Below are 22,216 nucleotides of genomic sequence, written 5' to 3'. Positions count from 1 at the left end.
TATGTTATTTTGTTTTAATTTAACGAACTAATTTTTAATTAATTGATTCGATTTTTTTCTTTGATTAATTATTTTTATTTTATTGATTCCGAATTTGCGTCATTGTATTAGCTGAATTGTGCATTTGTCCGGTAATCCACTGTTCGTCGAGCCAGAATGCGTGGCTCGACGACTGAGGCCTACCGGGCCTCTACTGAGCCTCCTGCAGGCAGATCTGTGGTCGGTGAGGACTCCCTGCAAACAGCTGACTGAGCACAGCACGTTGCACTGCCGTGGCCGGTTTCAGTGGGATCCTCAATTGTGCGACAGTAATTTTTTCCAAGACTTGAGCAACTCTCCCCTCATGTGACTGTGAGCATGGAAGGCTCCTGTCAGCACTTTGATTCTATTTAGAAAGGAGCTGATAGGAGGTGTCTGGAATTAGCGTTAAAACGGAAGTGAGGCGATGGTCAGGGACGATGATGGCAGCACATATTTTCAATCGTGTCACAACCGAGGATACGTGATGTTTTTCAACGAGATCAGGGGACACTTGGGGCTTGCCGACACGTAGAACTTGTGGAACACGTTCTGCTTTTTATCAAGATACTGACAAAGTTTTTGATGTGTTCTGCTCAGGAAACACTGTACACACTTGATCATCGTAACTTATCTTAGCTGAGTCTGTGGTTAAAGAAACTGCACTTGCGACTCATTGGAGTCTCTGAAACATCACCTGATTATCTTTAGGCCTACTGACACTACTGGCTGGGTGCAGTTGATTCCGTCGAAGAAATGCCTACATGCGGTAGCCATATTTGCAGTTCTGAAACAGTTTGCTCACAGAATTAAAAATACTACTTCATATCTAGGTGCTCGAGGATAGAGTGAAGTCGTATGAATCGGCTTTTGTTCTGTCACGGTACATTTTTCTTAAGAGATGTCAGCGTGACGCCGACGTGCTGTTTACATGCAGGTTTTCCACCGCGGAGCTACACTGTCTATCACTCTTTATAGCGACAGACATACAACTACAGCACTTTAATGCTCAGGATTTCAGGATTTAAGAAATTCTTCTGCAGATTAAAAAAAAATTCACTTCAAACAGCGAGAGGATATTGCGGATCTCAATATCTTCTCTAAATACACACACACACACCGTTAACTCCGGTGCTCTCTCAACCTTCCTCTCTCTCTGCCAGGTGTGTATCAGTGTGTGTGTGAATGGCCTGTGCAGCCAAGTTTCTTTTCTCCCTACAGAGCCCACAACCCTCCATGTGTCTACAAGACATATGTGCAAACCAGATGTTCCTGCACTGAGGGGAAAGGGCTACAGACAGGCCGGCTGTATTTGTCCGTATGTGTTCCTGTATCGCTGCGCTGTGCAGCCACATTTTAAATCCAAGAACACCAACAGGCCACAAGCTGTTTGTCAGATGTATTAATGTTTTCACAAATTCTAACACACAGACTCTCACATCTCATTTTGACTTCCCTCTCCCCAGTTTTTAAGGTAGTAAGGGAAAGGCAGTCTCACGTGAGATCAGTTTAAAACGTGTCCGGTTTAGCAGCGGGCAAGAAGAAACCTTAAGATTACACAGCACAACAGTTGAGGCCCAGAGCGAGATATCCAGCCTGCGTTTCCTCGACAAGACTACCCCACGAACTCCAAAATAAACAGGCATGCCTGATCTTTTATGCAGTAGTAGTCCAGCAGCTATTTTTACGACAAAAGCCACAAAACAAAAAAATGGGACGAGAGGGCACCCAGTTATCGAGTACCGACAAGTTATCAAGTCCTTGAGTGACGTCATGAAACGAGCCGTGGGAGAGTCAGTCTGAGTGTAATGTTCTCATACCACATTTGTTAAGGGCAAATGTGCTTAAACACCCGGAGAACAAGCAAGATATTAAAGCAATAGTTTGACATCTGGGATGAACAGATCGCTCCTCCGCTTTCTTCCTGAGCATCAGATGAGAAGAAGGACACCATTGATATCTGCCCGCTGAAGCCGTTAGCTTAGCTTAGCATACCAGAAACGCCTGGTTTCTGTCTACAGAAAATGAAATGGGTTGTTGTTGAGGAATTGGATTTAAGTGACTGGGAAATCCATTCATTTAGATCAGACACGTTGTTTTTGTGACTGTGTATGTATGTTTACATACATATGAGCTTATGCCGTAAAGTGATGCATACAGTGGCACACAGCGGCTACAATTTGAAGCACTGGAATATAGAATCAAGAGGATGAGAATATCTAACAGCAACAGTTTTTGTTTCTCAAACAGTAAGGACAAAGATTTGTATGTGCACATCCTAAGTCATCGAGCCTCCGTTGGCTCCTGTGTAGATTCTCTGTGGAAATATTTCCCTAAGAAGGCGAAGAGAGAAATTTGCCAGCGGTCCAAATGTATTTTAATTATAGACGTCTTAATGAATAGACGACTTAATTCTCTCTGCTTCTCGATTCAGCTCGGCACGCCAGCGAAACAGTCAAGTGGGGATAAGGATGAGCTGGTGACCCTATCAAAAGCCCTTTTCCTTTTCCCATCTCTATTCTTAGGATCATATATTTCTTCATAATCTACAGTGCACTGCGAGTGGCTTTTTTTTCTTGCACGTTGCATCATCAATGCGACAGACGGTATTAACATATCATTTGTGAGTCAAAGCCTTCATTAAGTGAAGACTTTTTAGGAGGATATTGGCCAATTAGTCAACTTACATTTTGGGTAATGAGAACGTCAACACCAGCATGTTTAGGAGTCAGCCTTCACGGGAGACACACAGATGTTTTTGCTGATCATGTTTTTATCAGTGAAAAGCTAAACCGAAAAGTCCAGTCAAGTTAGGGGACGGTTTTACTCGGGACGAAGGACTGTCAGTGCGAATGCTCACGACTGTCCGAGTTCTACGGTACAACGGCACCACAGCGACACAGGTCTTCATTTCACAAGCCGTTATCTTTCGTAAGTGTTCTCTGGTAGAGGGGTGTTGCTCCCTGAATCGCAGGTTCGCCATGAGAGGGGAAGTTCAAAGGCACATTTCTAGAGGTACGTATTCTTTCCATTCATCAGAAAAGGCCCGGGAGTCGATTTGCTTCGAGTGACGGTCGGTTATTTTCTTCGTATGACGTGGTTTTGTGATGACGGCTTTGTTCTCTAATAATGACCGCACGCAAAGTGCTGATAATTAGGCCCAAGTAAGCGTGCTGTTCCTTTTTAATTGGACGCCACAGTCGTTGTGTCTCACTTCTGATTTAATGCACATGATGTTACTCATTTGCTTATTGTGGGGCTTATTAGCGGTATACTGTGTTAGCTTTCCACCACGCTCTAAATGCCATCTCAATGCAGGCGGACGACCGCTAATCAATCATTATGTTTCTCTGTCTCCCTGTGTCTCTCCCTCTGACACACATCACATATTTTCAGCTCAAGTACGTGACCCTGTCATCTCGTAAGCGCCTTGCATCATGTGCCCCCGGGTCCAGCAGCACCCTCTCCCCGCTCAAGGCTGCAGTTTCTAATTAAACCTCCTGGGGACCTCATGAGCGCAGCAGCAGTGCTGTCAAAGAGCCGCAGACACTTTCACAGCACCGCAAGCAAAGACTGAGAGTCATATCAAAGTAACGAACCTGAGGCCAGACTTTTAACCCCTCGTAAAGTCTGCACGCTGAGGCATTTCCACTTTAATGAGAGGAAGCGATTATACTGCTGGGTCATGTTGCTGACTTCAGCTTTAGCCGGAGTTTAGGAGTGTGAGGAAAGCTGCTATGTGGCCTCCAGACTCCGTTTATTAGAACCTGCAACGGCAGGAACATCATCTAGTAATGATGCTCTACACAAGACCCGGAGGCCATAGAAAGCAGGATCAACTACACAAAGACTACACCCGAAAGGTGGCAGAGATATCGAAGGCCAGGATGGTTTCAATCTTTGCAAAGACAGGAGGAGCACAGACACTGGATTTCATGCACCGAGACCTTCATTGTAATTGAAAATCCAAGTCGAAGAAAGAGGAGCTCTTTCACTTATAAATAATTTTGACTAAGTTCCATAACTTGGGCACAAAGACAAGAGTGGGGGTAGAAGCACATTTGGCTAATTCAGTTCGGTCTTTAGGGACAGCTGGTACACAAACCGAGGGTGGATGCAGGCAAGACTGAGAGATCCGGCCTTACCTTTCCAAAGTCCCTGACGTCAAAAAGGTCAAAGGCCTCAAACAGCTCGCTCTTCTTCATGCCGAAATTCTCGCTGCACGCTGCCAGGAAGGTCCTGATATTCTTCAGGCACAGGAACTGTGTTAGGGAAGACACAACAGGGTTCATCTGTGAGTGACTCACACAGCAACGTACACACAGGACCACATGCATGGAGGATATGATGTGTTATTATCTTTCAGGGGCTGTGCGACTTAGAATCATTGAATGGGGTAGATTGTTCTGCTTTTCTACTCTGCCTGCTGGCGCTTACGCTGGCTGTCTAATCAGGGCGTGCAGCTGAGGACACTGGAGGGCCACAGCTCTGAAAGAGAGATGAATCGCTGTTTATAGGCACCATGAGAACATCTTGGTTCATTAATGTGATGTATTTCCTGTAGAAATAGGCCAGTGGAGTGGCGGCTAATTGGGAAAATAAAATTCAGCAGAGCAGAGAGAGAAAGGCAGAGGGAAAGATCTTATTTACTCCGACTGATACAGTATCTTGTCACCGCTACAGTCATGCAATCAGAAAACCGATCTGTCAGAGGCTAATAGGAGGCTTCAGCAGTCTTGACAAGTGAAATCACGGGGGTGTTTTCACTTCAACCTACTCTCTCTGTGTTTCTCTGCTGAGCTGCAGTGGACGAACAGTGACAAAGAGAGGGAATTCTGAACTAAAATGACTGGTACTTTGGAAATATCCACTTGATTTGTCCAACTCTGACCGCTGAAGCTTGATATTAACTTTTAAAACTTGAAAAAAAAAAGAAAGAATTCTAATGACAATATAAAGCCTTCATTTAACACTGCACCTACAACTTCCAGACTATACTGGAAGGCATAACTTAGATGACACTGAACAGGCCGGGCACAGCTAGCGCTTAAAACAAAGTTTAACCCATTTTTACAAGGTCAGCAAAAACGGGCTGAGGGATTTCCACATAAAACTTCCCTTTTAATATCTGCTCTGTCCTGATACTCGCAGTTTGACCGTGCAGTACTGTCCCCGTCGTTTACTCCCACCCTGCTCTGGTGAGGCTCGGAGACACTGAATTTAGCAGCATTAAAGCGTAACAGTCCAGTTCAGACAAACACTCAGACATGAAAAAAAAAGGTCCGTTCTACACTGTCCGGTGCCAAGAGCTCACTGCTACTTTACTACAAATCCCAGAGATCACCGGGAAAGACCAAAGCTACGACAATAATGGAACATAAAGCAGGTGTGTTCGGGAAGAGCCAAACAGGCTCCTCCTCTGCTCATTCGTATACACTGCGAGCTTACGTACGGCTGGGGATGCACCTTGACCGAGAAAAACTGAATCAGACGATCGATAAACCAGGTGGTCATTTACTGAGAATGCCTCGTCCGCAGCATAAACCTTGGGCCAATGATCTTAATGGGGCTTCGTCCAGAAAATACTAGAGCCCTGCCCAGGACCACCGAGAAGTAAAGCCACATAGGTCATAGGTCAGGTTTTCTGAGGGAGTTATCTGTCTGTATGAAGGGTGCAGGGCGGCAGGCGGGAAAGGAAGAGGAAGGTGTCAACACACCGTAGTTAGCCAACATGCAGCATCCGTGACTTACGCCCATTAGCCTTCCTGTGGTTGATACAGGCTGGAACAAGAGAGGACTCTGACAGAACACATGTTTCAGGAAGTGAAGTTTTTTGCCACATCACCGTGCTGGGGTTGGGTTTGACGGATGACCTCATCGGTAAATGTGTATTTGAGTTGATTATTGTTAGACAGAAGCGGCGTTTCTTTCACCACGACATGCAAATGTTCGCAGTGGTTAATGTTAACCTGTCGTAAGCAGATCATTACTGCGGTGTGGCTTCACGTGAAGATTCGCTTGCAAGATGGAAGCGGTACGAGTTACATCAGTGCCAATGCTGACACGCGGGGTACGGAGACATCACAATATAACCAACTGCGTGGGTTTGTTTTGTGCATTTGAGTAGCAAGGCGTTGTGGCTGCATCAGTGGAGGGTTTTTAACGTGAGCAAAGACGAGTGAAACTGTGCTGCAGCGCATGCAGAGGAGGAGTAAAAACCTCAACAGGACAAGAAAAGGGACTTGAAGAGTTAAAGTTGCTTATTGACATCATTAACACTGAATTACTTAAGTTTTAGTTGCATGGGAGCACGACTAGAGGACCACAGCTGTTTTAAAGACAAAGTCCCCTTCTGCTGGCATTTGTCCACCCCCCTTATAACTCAGCATGGCATACGGTACAGGTACTGCATCTACACCACTTGCCATCTAGCCTTCTGTCAAATTCTGCAGGGAGAAGTTTCCATACAACAATACTTCATCAGCACCCTCTCCTTCTTCTTCTTTGCTCATTGGGTAACAGGTTAACAGGAAGTCGATTTCATTAGCTGTTTCCTGTTCCCTAAAATAGAGCACCACTCCACCGCCATACTTTTGACGTGTGGAGTCCGCGCTCAGAGGCCTGACCGTAATCACGTTAACACGCCTTCGCCCTCGCGGTGCAAAGCGAGATCAGATTTGTCTGCACGACGCACGTCCTTCCATCAAATATGAAAGGCCTCTCCGCTCCGACTGAATTAGGCTTTACGGATGGCTTCACAAGAGAGAGAAGAGCCCCCAGCCAGGCAGCTCCAGATGAGAGGCAGCGGAACGCAGCGAGCGAAGAATATTGAATGTTTACACTTGTACACATCAGTTTCTTTTATCACACAAGCACATCTTGTCTGCCTGGAGTCTCTGCAGAGTCCCAAAGGACCAGAGTATATTATCTGAGGGAAGCAGCTTCAGAGAGCACATATGGAAGACAGCAGAGGGGGAACTGTCTTAACCAGAGTGTAGCAGTATGAGGCAGCCGCTAACTGCTCCACCGTCAGCTTTTCTCCTGCATTACTGACTCTCTGGGGCTCAGGAAGTGAGTGGCCTCGCGTGTGTGTGTGTGTGTGTGTGTGTGTGTGTGTGTGTGTGTGTGTGTGTGTGTGTGTGTGTGTGTGTGTGTGTGCGTGTGTGTGTGTGTGTGTGTGCATGCACGGTATTTGTAGCCGTACAAGCTGAAGTTATTACAGTTCAAATTTATGTCAAACGTTTTTTGTCATTAAATGTAAGTTTTAACAAAATGTTTTTGCGACTGACTCTTTCTACGGAACGCACCTTTAACGCTCACTAATTAAGACGTTATACTTTCTTTGTTTATTCAGTAATGAGTGATATCTCATTTTTAGGGCTTTAGAGGTGCTGTTGGAAGGATTTTGTTACCTTTGGACAGGGCCGGGCCAGCTGTTTCACCCTGTTTCCAGTCTTTATGCTAAGCTAGGATAAGCTAACCTGCTACTGGCGGCAGCTTCAGAGTGATCCCGGACTTCCCTAACCAATCCTTTAAAGCTGAAATTGAACTGGAAAAATGTTGACAAAAGAAAGTTTGAGGAAGACCATGAGATGTGGTCGAAAGCTCTGGGAAAAGCTGGTAGTGAAACGTTAAGTTTAGAATTTTTTTGGTCAAAAAACCTAAACTATATAGAACTAAACCTGGTTTTCAAAAAATCCCAAATGATTAAAACTAGAGGTTGTGAGAGAATATGTCGTCTGGTAATTAACGACAAGCTGCAGTTCAGAAGTTTGACGGTGGAAATCACTGAGGTAATTAAAACTTTGTCACCATTACATAGTTTGTCCACTAGCACGGACAAATGTAAAACCTCCCCCTCAGAACTTATTTTTTCCACAGTTCTTTAAAGAAGAACTGCATCAAACATGCATACTTATGTTATGCGTTCATGAAAAAATGAATGCTGGCCAATTACACTGTAACTTAGAGCTGCAACAATTAGTCACTTAATCGATCAGTTGAAGAACAGAAAATGAATCAGCCACTGTTTCAGGAATCAGACAATCGCCTTTTTCTTTTTTCTTCCAGCTTCTCGGATGTGAGGATTTGACGCTTTCCTTTGCTGGATATGATTGTAAACTGAATATCTTTGGTTTTCGACCGTTGGTTGGACAAAACAAGACACCTGAGGACCTGAACTTGGACTGTGGGAAATCATAACAGGCATTTTCACCATCTTCTGACGCTTCATAGAAAAAACAAAATAATCCATTACTCGAGAAAATAACTGACCCATTTATCGAAAATGAAAATAATGGTTAGTTGCAGCCCTAATGTAAACGTGAAACTGCACCAAATCCAAACTGAACATAACCAACAACGTTAGCGAACCTATTTCTGCATTTGAGTGGAACCCGCAAATAACCTCATTGTGCAGAATAAGGAATTAAGGAGAGATAATGCTGCACCCTCCCAGCAGGAAGCTCCAAACACACACTGACTCGGTGTTGATAAAACTGCATAGCTTACACAAGAACAGTGTGTGGATGATTTAAAATCCCACCACTGCACTTCATCTCCATAACAATAAAAAAAAATATCCCTTAAAGACAATCCATCTCGCTGCTGTGCTTTTGATATGAGCCAGGTTGTGCTCTGTATCCACAAGAAGTATCCAAGTCAGAGCTCCATAGCAACAAGCTGGAGCCTTTTACGGCCCCACTGCGTATTGTGGAGCTTAATGAAATCGTGTTCTTCTTCTCTCATAGAGTCACACGACGACACCCGGCCAGAATACGGCCATCTCACTGCATAAACCTTTCACTCCATCACTTAATGGCAATCAAATTGATGAGTCTCTCGCAGAGGGAATCAAAGCCTGTGCAAAGAATCTAATTTGGTGTTTAAAAGCTCTCTCTCATGTGCTCACTCACAGCAGTGTGGGAGGGCAAAGAGGAAAATTATTAAGAGGAGAAAATGCTAATAAGACATACTGTATATGGCTGTCAGCTTCAACCGCCTGCTGGTTTACCACTCTGAGATATCTGGTCTGGTGTGCACGACATCATGTGCACGGAACAAGTCACAACCAGCGGGCGACTGGTGTGTCGCAGTCCCACGGATCGGGTCACAGCCATGTCATGTTGGAGCTTTTGTCAGCTGTGGGGCCCGGAAGTGGGAGGTGGACCGTGGGCGAAGGTCTGCCGGCGCTGACGAAACCGAAGCTCTCTCACAGTCTGAGGATCGGAGTACTTATATTTATGAGATTCTGTCAGCAACCGCAGCGGTCAGCAGCTTCTGATACTCTAGTAACAGATTTCATGGTCCCTACTCTCTGGCTTAAGACCTGATAACCCACACGCCTGGTTTTACGGCCGCACAAGACTGAAAAACCCTGGTGTAGCAGAGGGTGCAGATGGTGTTTCCAGTCACTTTTTCCAGTCGGGCTCATGACTGAACATCCCCTGCTTGTTGGTGACAAACACTTTCTCACCTCTTGTCACTTTTCTGGAGAAAAGCTATTGTTTTTGTTTTGGTTTTTTCAGGAGTTCGTCTCACTGGTCAACCTCCCTGTGTTTCCAGGAGACAGCTCTGTGGTGCTCATGCCGATCCTCCCACACAGAGTGTTAAATAATTGTGACACGTAACAAGCGTTATGCTAACACACACACACACACACACACACACACACACACACACACACACACACACACACAGAAAATGAGAACTACTAGTAGCAGTAATTGGTTAAGGCTGCTATGATCAATATCTTTATATTGACCAGTGAAAAAAAATCTGTGTAAACCCACAGACAATTATCACAGGGCTCTGCAGTTCCTCTCCTCTCTACGGAGCATTTTTGCCTCTTTCAGCCTCCTTTCATTGTTTTGGTTTTCCGGCCCGTAACTTTTCTGTTTTGGTCCATTCTCAGCTCTCATCAACCTCATTTCCAGGCAGAACAGGTGGCTATTTTCAGCAAAAAAAAACCTAAATCTGATAATCTGATAATCCCATTTAGCAGCTAAACAGCCAGATATTTCCCTCAGCAGCATGTGGAGACCAAAAACAGAGCTAAAAGAGAGGGAGTACTGGACTTAGATTGATCAGGTTACCAAAAACACAACATGACTGCTGATGTTGCTCATGCCCGTAAGTGGTCAAAAAAATGCGAGTTCAAACGGCAGAGGCTTTCTCTTCCTGCAAGACTACAAGCAAAACCTGGATTATTTCAGTGCAGGAAGATGGTGGTTCGCTAATGGACCTTTCAGAAGTTTTTAATTTGCAGGAGAAACTAAAGAAACTGCATTTCTGGATATGAAACGGCTCAGTTTTCCTAACTGCTGGACTCGAACCGGCCGGGACCAGTTTCCAGCACATAACTCCTCATAAAATAGCCAACTGTTTTTTTTGGGGGGTTTTCGGGATATTGTATAAATTTAAAAAACGAGATATAATGTGTTAATTACTGAGCTCTAGAGGAGGTGGTAGGTAGATTTTATTAGTCCTGTAAAGAGCTGGGCGAGCTGTTTCCCCATTTCCAGTCTTTGTGCTAAGCTAAGCTAACAGGCTGCTGGCTGAGAGACTATTTCCCCAAAATGTCAAACTATTCCTTCGAACTTTTAACAACAGACTGAGGCCTTGTTCACAAGAGTCATGCAGCAGACTAGAGCCACATAGCAGAGCCATATGCTCTCATAAAGGTAAAGTACCATCGAGAACTTCAAGGCAACCTGCTCCACAAGATGCTGGACATGTTGCCCAAGCACAGTTTTGAAAACTGACCGCACTGAAACACAACACCAAGTGAAAAGCTAAATCTCTTCCTCTTCCTCATCTTTGCGTTGGCAAACATCAAAACTGCATCACAGCCCTCTGGTAAGAAGTCAGACGCAGCCCGGTTCCTGCTGGTTACGTTTTTAGGTTCTTCTGACAACATGAATAAAGGTTAATAAGAGCCAACCGGCTGATCAGCTGTACTGAGATTCATAAGGAACAATCACAGAAAGAAGTGGAGATGACAAAAAACTGGCCTCCTGACACCCGACCAGCAGGTTTTTCCCCGGTGGGACGCAAATGCACGTTCTCCTCCACGCTGCTCAGTTTCTCTCGTGTAATGACAATAAGGCCTTAAGGGAAAACTCTATTCCCTCCACCCCCACCCTTCCACCTCTGTGCCTCCCCCACAACACCAATAAGTGTCTCTGCAGCCATTTTCCATTTATCCTGATTTTAACCCCAGTGACCCCCAGATATACACAAAGCGTACTCCACCCCCCACTCGGCCAGGGGATTGAATAAGCGTATCTGTGTGAACAATGAATCCTCTTGGCTACGGCAACACAGGTCAAGGAGTTTCAGCTCAAAAGAAGCTTTATCTGGGCTAGAAGGTGGGTAAGGGCGGCAGGGAGTCCTGGAGACTGGAGAGTTGAACGGCACATAATCTGAGTGACGCACTAAATAAAATGTACAAACAAACACCGCAGCGTGAGTGGCGAGCAGACAGCATCACTCCTCCTCCTCCACCTCCTTCTGCCCCCCCCCCGCTGCTTGACAGAGGCCGGTCAGCTGCTGTCTGCGTTTGTATCTGTGCCCATTCAGATGCGGGGGTGGGCTAATATGGGCTTTTGACACAGGATCGGTGCTTTGACATTTGAGCTGATAAACTGAAAGTTTGTCCATTTTCTTGCCAAAACGTATTTAATGTTTCCACAGATTGTTATTCCAGGTGGTTGGAGCCTCCCAGGACACTGTGCATTTCTATAAGACAATACCAACCTCACGCTTCGTAAGCCTGCACATGGTCCTATCCCTTGTATCCCGGCACTCTTTGCGGGGTTTCCTACCCCTTCCCTCTCTGTCTCCATTACACAAATAAGGATATTCCCGTTTCCAATAAACAACAGTCATCCATCACTTCCACCTTGAGGCGCTCAGCACAAGACAACTGTCCCTGCTGGATAAGACATGGGGTCAATAATCTGCAGCAGGCATTGTCCATATCCATAGTGGGCCCTCACACTTGCACAAACACAAAAATGCATGTATCTTATGTGCACACAGCTCCTTCAGTGTTTATTTAGGCGGTATACAGAGGTTCTAGGAAGCCTGGCAATCAGTTTTCCGTAGAGCTAATCCACCTCGCCTGGCTCCAGGTTTCCACTACAGTGAACCTGACAGTAAAAGGTTGCACACACACACACACTGCTGCCAGCTAGGACCATGGTTGTAGGTTGGTATCACCTGGATAAACACGTACAATTCCTGACTGCTCGCTGTCTTCCGCAAAGCATCCCGACCCTTTCGCCAAGCTTAAATAACAAGCATCCGTAGTGCAATTGTCAATTTTCTCTATAAGCTGTAATAATTCTACTGTATGCTGAGGGTTCTCCTCTGACGTGGGAAGGTTCCCGACTGCAAAACGTCACTCGTGATGATGATGACAGACAGCGCTGACTTTCTCAGAGCTGTCAGCGGTGACGAACTGAACCCTCCACGCCACGTTTGATTGCAGGTACATTCACCGCCCCTGAACATCACCTCATAAAATCAGCAGCATATACATTATCTATACTTTAACGAGCACTGGACCAGAGCCTCTAACGGTCGGCTGTGGATCAGGCATGTTACCCCGGTGACGGGATGAAAGGTCACGTGTGCATGTAGCAATGAGGTGCAACATAATGCACTCTTTGCGAATATCTGCGTCCACGTCAGTGGTCATAAAGCAGCACGTGAACACGCTCGTCAGGGTGATGACACGGCGGAACAAACCAGTGCCACTGCACCACGCTGCACTGGAAGTGTAAATGGGAAGCCGGGGGCCTTGCTCCGACGTGGCACGCATGGCTGCAGTAATGTGGCGTTAGCAGTCCCTTCTGCTACATGAGTCAACGCGGGCAGACGAGCGACAGCAAGCCCGGGGTAGTCATCGCGGGACTCACGAGCTGTGTCTGAGCGCCGGCGCACTGCACACCAGGCGCACGCAATCTGCAGTATGTGCGACATTAGTGTGCACATTGAGTAAGTTAAGTAACAGTGTTTATACAATATAGATGAGAATGTTATGTACGAAGGATGGTGACTGATCAAATGTGACCCATTATTCTTTGTGCCTTATTGTTCCCATGGAAACAACCCAGGAGGGAACGTCTTCTACACAGAAGATGGACAACAACAGAAACGCAGAAAAATCATGCCACAAGGCCATTTTTTTATTATGATACAATATATGATTCATCCCCTAGTGTTAAAAAACCCACTTGCATATGAAAGCGCTGCAGACTTTGGTTTATCACATCCACAAAAAGGAATATTTCAGATATTAATCAGTTTCACTTAATTATACATAGAAACCACAGGCTCGGCGGTCGGTTTAGTTTCCTTTAAAACAAATCGCATAAAAGAGCCTGAAAAAGTCGAATAAAATGTGGTGTCAGCGTGTGGTTGTGTACCTTTGTGTGATTCCGCACTGCGTTTATTTGAAACTGTCGCTCTAAGACAGTGTCTCTCGAACCCAGGGGTCTGGACTGAGGGTGCTGCTTGTTACCACCCTAGCTCCTAATCTGAGACTGACTCACATCTGGAAGGCCAGCTGAGCCTTGGACTCGCTGACTAGCCGAATACAAGTTGGAGGCTGCAACACCTGCTGGTAAAAAACCTCAAATTCAAGGGGCTGAAAAGTATGTTTACGAGAGCGTACGCACACAGTACTAATACGCACTTCACCACATTGCTTCGCGCGGTTACACCTCGCACATCTTTCACCTTGTGCTGGTTTAGTTTCAAGTACTTTAAATTTCAGTGACTGTGACAAGCCCACATTCGGCTTTAACCATCTATAACTACACGCTGATACCAACCCAAACCCAAACTCTACCCATAAGGTTTGCCCTAAAAGTAACACCACACGTGATGACATTCGAGACGTCTTTCTTTATGTTTTTGCTCAGACTCGCAGTCTGCTATGTGGCTGCAGGTTTTAAATCCTGTTGCCTGAGTCCATAGGAGTTAGAGAGAGAGTGTCTTGATTTGCTTTTGGATCCTGCAGAGAAAGTACTCGCAGGCTCCCACGCCATCTTTTTTCTAACTTTTGTCTCTGCGAGCGGAGCCTTTGAAGGCTGCCGTACGGAGAGCTCACTGTGTGAAACCAGCCTTTCTCTTCGCTGTCTGACATCACACAACTTCGGTCTCAGCTTGATAAAATATACATACATGCCATGTATAATGTATAACGGTATTCTCCCAGTGTACTACATGTCCAAATGTAATACACGGTCAAATTCGGGTCGGTCCGTCCGGTGAAACGACGCAGCTGCCGCAAACCTGTCCACCGGCGTCACAGAAAGACATCGTCCGTCCGTCGATCAGTGTAGTGACAGTTGTGTGACGTCTTAGCTACGCCGTCGCAGTCGCCTTCTCACAGGACGACAACTTTTCCTTTATTATGCTCTGGCGTAATAAATCGATGGCCTGTATCGGCAGTGCCTCTCTGCGTGCCCTGTCCAGTACATGTAGCCTTCCATGTCTCTGTATCCTGCACCACTTTAAAATAAACACATCATTCATTCATGACTGGGTTAAGAAAGGCTTGGTGGCATCTCCGTGCTGGTGTAGAATCCGCCTTTACCCTCTTGTTTTTCTTGTGTGGACATACTCTGTGTCTCTGTGAAACGCTCGTTAAAATCGGGCCCCACTCTTACTCAGGCTCTGTCTTTCTCTCACTTTCACTTTCCAGACATGCAGAACGGGCCCCGAAGTCTTTGAAGCCGCCTCTATGAAGAGCAATGTGGGTTTTTTTTCTGGGTGAAGAGGGAGGCGGCTTTTCTCTTCACCGTGCCTGGCATCTCAGTGCTTTGGTCTGAGCCTGATGACGCGCATGTTTAGTTTCACTTCCTTCCTCTATTCCATTTCCTGATTTCCTGTTCATGTCGAGGCTCACAGCTGGTCTGTGACGGACGTTTTCAGCTGCTGCTCTTATTCGGAATCGGCAGCTTGTTGTCCTGGCTCGTGGAAAACAGGGAGAGCGAAGGCTCAACAAATTCTTATCTTTTCAAGATTTGTATTTCAATCCCGACACGAGCTCACTTTTACGCATTAAGCAGCTGTATGTGTGTTTTAAATGGATGCCTGAATGGCTGCGCTTTGCTCCAGCAGACTGTGTCGTTCTGTCACACTGCCGGGCCCCTAGCTAGCTTGTTTTTAGGCAGCATCAGACAGAAAAACACACACCCGTTCAAGGAGGCAAATGCTCCTACAGGCCCAGTTTGAAAGACGTGGGCAGTCCTCTCAGTAAACACTGAGATTCAGCACGACACCAACCCAAACGGTTCAAGGAAAAGAAGGATGGAAAGAGTGCACGCTTCTTGTTTGACTAGCAACCCATACTTCCTCCTAATGCTAAACCCACAGAGCAGGACAAAAACAACCACTGATTATGTGGTGTTTGCTCTGGTAGAACAGCAAAATGCAGCAGTTGCTGTGGTTGAGCCGCGTCTAGGCCTGTAAAACGATGATCACAGAGGGCGGAAATTTAGCTTTGCACTGACCTTAAGCCCTTAACTGGAAATTTGAGCTCTCCATCTTAAACCTTGTAAACTTCACAATTTCATGCGTACATGCACAGAGCAAACATGGGCTCTCCGATCACCCAGTATTTGCTCACTGCGCTTTCATCATGTTACGGCAGAGAGCGAAGCATTTCATCAGTAAGTAGACTGATCCCAGCTGCTTCACCTAATAACCGTACTGCTTTTTCATCCCGCGTACGAGTAGTTTGCCGGCTCTTTGTTGCCCTTGCGAATCCACTTCTGATCAGAACTGACACACTGTTTACCGTATTCAAATTATACACACGATTATTGTTGCGGAATGAGAACCTGCCCCTTCTGATGCCGCCATCACACATGTGAACCCTCCACAGCCTCTCATGCATTGTGCTTTAATTACGTAGCTAACGTAGCACGGCGCACTACCCCTTCAGGGCCCTTTATGTCCTCAGAGATGTCTCTGCGGAGGCCAGACAGTCTCTTTGTAGCCCTGTCCCTTCTGCCTTTGTCTTTCCATCTCACGGGTCCCATGGGTGAGGCCACAGTGGCGTCCCATGTGTTTATACTGGCCAATGATAAAGTAGCTGCCACGGCCCTCATGAATTATGCAGGGGGGGGGGACCCCAACCTCAGTTATGTAAATTTAACTCTGGGGGAGAAAGAGGGAGGAAAGTTGCTGGGGGGGCTCTGACATCCAAAAGTGATGTGCTCCTAGAGGGAGGCGGTACCCGGCATCAGGCGGTGCGGGTGTGTGGGACGGGGGAAGACGCACGTCGTGAGCCGCTGACACACACATAAAGCAGTGGTAAATAATTCATTACTACATGTACATGCTGGATCCATTTATCACACCGGTAACTGAACCCATAGGTGTTTCATGAGTCTTGCAGGTGTTTCCCTGTAAAACTCCTCTGGCGAACAGGAGGTGATGCCCTCTGCATCAGAAGCTGGCTTTCATCAACAGTTTAACCACTGCGGCAAAGAACCGAGATCCACCTAAAACCCTCAAACTTGACCAGAAAAAGATTTCCCACCAGACTCTCTATCTGCTTGGCAGATGGCCTATGGGAAATGCATTTCCAAAAACGCTGTAGTTACAAGCCAACGGCACCAAGAGTAGTGCTTGTGTGCAGCCAATGCTCCCGGGCACCTGAGCCTACAACCCCTGCTAATTTGCCTCTGAATCCAGTTTGATCACCGCCTCAGTGTGAGTAAGTCATCCAGCCGTGCATAAAACAAACTGCGCCTATAAATAACCCGGGCCATCCACCGAGCATAAGCAACCTACCCACGGCGCCTCTACCCACGGCAGCTCCGCTGTATGTCACTATGTCACAGCTGACGGCAAACACTGAACCTCCGGTGACTCTCTACCAGTAACCGTATTGGTTCTAGCCTAACTTCTAACAATAAATGGACTAGTCAGCTCCTCTTACAGCCCCAATCTAGTTTTCTCTGAAATCTCCGAGTAAACGGATCCTCACGCAGTTGCTTTCCACTCCCACTGATCGCATTAAAGTCCTCCGTGCTCTTTTAAACTGTCCACTCGACCCGTGTGCTGGAGCGGACGTCATATTGACCGCTCCACCCTGACATCGAGTTTGGAGAGCTCTTTTCCAGGAAACCAGCCTGACGACCCTCTCCATAAGTTGTGCGGTACGACATAAGACTGACATTCAAGCCTTTATCACCTGTTCTGGATCAGATGAGAGCATTAGGGGCATCCATTACAGAATAATATACTTTAGTGTGCGTGTGTGTGTGTGTGTGAGTGTGTGTGTGCAGGTCCGCAGGCTCGGTAGGTGAGTGTCTACTTCACTGTGCCTTGTCACCAAGCCAGACATCCACATTCACTGTCATGAAGGTGAATACTAATCTGGTCCTGGCTCCGGCTGTTCTGTTATTGAAGCAGATGGTATCTGACAAACAGGAGCCACGTGGCCACAGCTCTCTGTCTGTCTCTCTATCTGCCTGTCTGTCTGCCTGTCTGTCTGCCTGTCTGTCTCTCTATCTGCCTGTCTGCCTGCCTTTCTGCCTCTCTATCAGCCTCTCTATCAGGCTGTCTGTCTCTCTATCAGCCTTTCTATCAGCCTGTCTGCCTGCCTGCCTGTCTGTCTCTCTATCAGCCTTTCTATCAGCCTGTCTGCCTGCCTGCCTGCCTGCCTCTCTGTCAGCCTGTCTGTCTGCCTGCCTTTCTGCCTCTCTATCAGCCTGTCTGCCTCTCTATCAGCCTGTCTGTCTGCCTGCCTGCCTGCCTGTTTGTCTCTCTATCAGCCTGCCTGTCTGTCTCTCTATCAGCCTGTCTGTCTGTCTGCCTGCCTGCCTTTCTGCCTCTCTATCAGCCTGTCTGCCTCTCTATCAGCCTGTCTGTCTCTCTATCAGCCTGTCTGTCTGTCTGCCTTCCCGCCTGTCTGTCTCTCTGTCAGCCTGTCTGTCTGCCTGCCTTTCTGCCTCTCTATCAGCCTGTCTGCCTCTCTATCAGCCTGTCTGTCTGCCTGCCTGCCTGCCTGTTTGTCTCTCTATCAGCCTGCCTGTCTGTCACTCTATCAGCCTGTCTGTCTGTCTGCCTGCCTGCCTTTCTGCCTCTCTATCAGCCTGCCTGTCTGCCTCTCTGTCAGCCTGTCTGTCTGCCTGCCTGCCTGTTTGTCTCTCTATCAGCCTGCCTGTCTGCCTCTCTATCAGCCTGTCTGTCTCTCTATCAGCCTGCCTGTCTGTCTCTCTGTCAGCCTGTCTGTCTGCCTGCCTGTCTGCCTCTCTATCAGCCTGTCTGTCTCTCTATCAGCCTGTCTGTCTGCCTGCCTTTCTGCCTCTCTATCAGCCTGCCTGTCTGTCTCTCTGTCTGCCTGCCTTTCTGCCTCTCTGTCAGCCTGTCTGTCTGTCTGCCTTTCTGCCTCTCTATCAGCCTGCCTGTCTGTCTCTCTGTCTGTCTGCCTTTCTGCCTCTCTATCAGCCTGTCTGCCTCTCTGTCAGCCTGTCTGTCTGCCTCTCTATCAGCCTGCCTGTCTGTCTCTCTGTCAGCCTGTCTGTCTGCCTGCCTTTCTGCCTCTCTATCAGCCTGTCTGTCTGCCTGTCTTTCTATCAGCCTGCCTGTCTGTCTCTCTGTCAGCCTGTCTGTCTGCCTGCCTTTCTGCCTCTCTATCAGCCTGTCTGCCTCTCTATCAGCCTGTCTGTCTGCCTGCCTGTCTGCCTGCCTGTCTCTCTGTTAGCCTGTCTGTCTGCCTGCCTTTCTGCCTCTCTATCAGCCTGTCTGCCTCTCTATCAGCCTGTCTGCCTGCCCGTCTGCCTTCCCGCCTGTCTGTCTGCCTGCCTGCCTGTCTCTCTGTTAGCCTGTCTGTCTGCCTGCCTTTCTGCCTCTCTATCAGCCTGTCTGTCTGTCTGCTTTCCCGCCTGTTTGTCTCTCTATCAGCCTGTCTGTCTGCCTGCCTGTCTCTCTGTCAGCCTGTCTGTCTCTCTGTCAGCCTGCCTGTCTCTCTATCAGCCTGTCTGCCTGTCTGCCTGCCTGTCTCTCTGTTAGCCTGTCTGTCTGCCTGCCTTTCTGCCTCTCTATCAGCCTGTCTGCCTCTCTATCAGCCTGTCTGCCTGCCCGTCTGCCTTCCCGCCTGTCTGTCTGCCTGCCTGCCTGTCTCTCTGTTAGCCTGTCTGTCTGCCTGCCTTTCTGCCTCTCTATCAGCCTGTCTGTCTGTCTGCTTTCCCGCCTGTTTGTCTCTCTATCAGCCTGTCTGTCTGCCTGCCTGTCTCTCTGTCAGCCTGTCTGTCTCTCTGTCAGCCTGCCTGTCTCTCTATCAGCCTGTCTGCCTGTCTGCCTGTCTGCCTCTCTATCAGCCTGTCTGCCTGCCCGTCTGCCTGCCCGTCTGTCCAGCCAGACAAGCCTGGATATAAAGCTGTCCTACTAAACTCCCTGGTTGCTCGGGCGTGCTGTTAATTCCGCGAGCCGAATCCACCTCTCTGGCCGGGACAGCCCGCGACAGACCCGTACCGTCACTCCGGCCCCCTCCGCCGCATGTCTGCATCACCTAGCGGGGGCAGGTCGAGGATCCCCGGGTACAGAGTGCTGCTCAGCGCTGCTCAGCGCTGATCGGCGCTGATCGGCGCCGTCCATGAGTATCGGTTGCAGCGAGTAACGGACACCACAAAGTGAAGTAAAAGAATCCGATTTTTAACTTCGATACAGCACTAAGTGGGTCCAGGTCGGTGGCTACAGAACTCCGTCTAATTCTCTGGCAGTTTAGTGTTTCCTTGCTCACGGTCGGGAAGACTTCAGACACAAACCCATAACAAAGAGTTAATCGTACCGGTATGGAGCACCTATTTACTTCGGCATTGACTTGAGTGAACGAGATTTCATCTCTTATCATTTGTTAGCGCCTTCTGTTGGACGGTTTTCCGCCGCCGGAACGCACGGTGGGGGCGGTAGCGAGCGCCGTGGCCAAGATCTGAGAAAGTTTAAATTTTCTCCAAACCAAGTGCTAATCTGTGGACGGAATCGCGACGGATTTTATATATAATTATTGTCATTCACAGTGGGATTCGGTGATGTTCTAGCATCTATGCACGGATGCCGAGAAGCAAGAAAACTTTAAACGTGACCTAATTCTGACGAGGTCTGGTTGCGCTCGCTCCATCGTGGCTACGTTGTGGGTCGGCGACGAAGCGAGGACCGGACAGGAGAGACGTGCACATTGGCGTCTTACCTGGGACATCTGCGGTCTGAGGTTGATCTCCTTTAGGTTGATGGACTGGGGTCTCAGGTTGTTGAGCAGATGGCACAGGAGGACTCCATCCCGGAGGGTCTGGGCCAAGTCAAATACCTGTGCAGACTCCCATGTAACCCTGTGGTTGGCTGGGAGCACCTTGCAGTTTATTAACCACAGCGCGCATTGCCTCCAGTACTCCATCATTTTTCTGACTTCGGCCGGAGGAGCTGGGAGGAAATCTGTTCTGGTTTTTCTTCTTGTTGTTCTTGTTGTTCTTGGGTTCTTGGTTCTTGGATCTTTTTTTTTTTTGCTGCTGTTGTTTAGCGGGGGGGGGGGGGGACCGCTGACGGCTCGACAGTGCGTCCTAAATCGCATCCATTCCGTATCCGCCGACCGTAAATCCGACGAAGACGAACGCAGAGCTGGCGGAGATGCAGGCAGCCGCTGCAAGGATGACAGTCCGGTGTACTGAGGCGGTGGATGGAGCGCACCCTGCGCTCTCCCCCTCTCTTCCTCTCTCTCTCTCTCTCTCTCTCTCCATCCGTGTCTCTCTTCCCTCCCCCTCGGCCCGTTCTTCACCTCTTCCGCTTGCCACCCATAGGCTGCCTGTGTACTGTATGAAATGACAGCAAGAGAAACGCCGAGATGTAGCCGACAACCTCACTGGCTGAGCGACGGACGCGCCGCTGAAAGGCAAAGAGAGCAGGAACTTCTTTTGATTGTGTCAACGAACCGTTGTCGGTTGCCATTTTTTCCAGCCACTTTGATCGGGTTTGATGCCCGGGCCCTTCTCCGTGTGCAGACCCCCCCCCCCCAGCTGCACAGAGTCTAATCATAAAGTTTGGCATGTGAGGATTAAAGAAACCGGCTGAGAGCCGGACCCACTTTCCTTCATCCGAGCACTGTTATATGTCACTTTCCGCAGAATAGGATGGCGCTTAACTTCCTGACGTTATGTCCCCTATAATTCTGCACGTATCTTCTGGGATATCCGGGGTATAACTGATCAATACGTCGTATGATCGACCGCTGTATCAATACGTTGCCTTCATCTGAATACAGTATGTAGTTGCAGTGTTCATGAATGTCGGCGCGTTCTTGTTCAGTGGTGCATCTCACGTGTTCCCAACCTTTCGTTTTGCATTCTGCACGATTGTCAGTTCTGGCTCCTCTAAGAGCAGATGTGTGTTTTGTCTGCCTGTGCTGAATATGATGAAGACGCACTCGGTATCTAAAAACGACTGAATGTCAGGCGTCATCCTGTTCCTGTCCCAGACCGACGCTGGGAGCCCGGTCCTCTGGTTTTCCTCTTTATTTAACCGTCCTTTGGGTTTGTTGGGCGTGAGGTAGCAGGACAGCATTGTGCTTCCTTATTTTGAAAAAGAAAAGGGATGTAGGAAGGTACATAGCAGCTGTTTAAAAGGAAATACGTTTTCATGGCCTTTACTGACTGGGCGGTTTCACACAGTGACAGTAGCCATTGAGTTTCATTTATGATTTCACATATCCAAAACTGCGTATGTAGGTTCACTATAGAGAAACCACATAGTCAGTCCCCTTTGGCTGCCTTTAACCCTCCCCTGGGGGGGACGGGACCACCAGCGGGTTCCCAAATTGTCTCCTCCAAAGTAACAGTGTCACCTTCTTAGGTGTCTTTCCTCTGTCTAAGAAAGCCGTCTCTACTTTCGACCACTGTTATCTCTCTGATTTGGAGAACGACAGCGTCAGATTTTTCTCCAACCCAAAGGTCTGGTGAAAAAGCGACATGTGATTGTTACTGTAAACGAATGAATGCCACGCACCGGTTTGCTTCCATGGTTTGAGACCGAGGGTTTTATCTGCATGACAGTGTTTTTTACACAAATGCACTGCGGCGATGCCCCGTGAGAGAGACAGAAATGTGTTAAAATATAAAAAGGGCAAAGCATTAACATTTCTAACACATTCCCCTTGTAAGTGCATAGAGCTGATTATCAC

General features: G+C 47.8%; 1 protein-coding gene across 1 annotated transcript in view; it reads right to left on the bottom strand.

Moving 5' to 3' along the window:
• LOC120790170 (guanine nucleotide exchange factor VAV3) overlaps positions 1-20,493 on the bottom strand; it is an 85,499-nt gene extending 65,006 nt beyond the window's left edge. Inside the window, exons 1-2 of the mRNA XM_040127520.1 lie at positions 20,237-20,493; positions 4,164-4,280 (exon numbers count right to left, since the gene is read on the bottom strand). Coding sequence (XP_039983454.1) covers positions 4,164-4,280; positions 20,237-20,443 — 324 coding nt within the window. The 5' untranslated portion in view covers positions 20,444-20,493. The remainder of the gene's footprint in view (positions 1-4,163; positions 4,281-20,236) is intronic.
• Between the last annotated feature and the right edge of the window lie 1,723 nt (positions 20,494-22,216).

This window comes from Xiphias gladius, chromosome 5 (assembly GCF_016859285.1).
Source record: "Xiphias gladius isolate SHS-SW01 ecotype Sanya breed wild chromosome 5, ASM1685928v1, whole genome shotgun sequence".
Classification (NCBI taxonomy): domain Eukaryota; kingdom Metazoa; phylum Chordata; class Actinopteri; order Istiophoriformes; family Xiphiidae; genus Xiphias; species Xiphias gladius.
The sequence above is the reverse complement of the archived record's forward strand: the minus strand, read 5'-3'. Positions and strand labels throughout refer to the sequence as shown.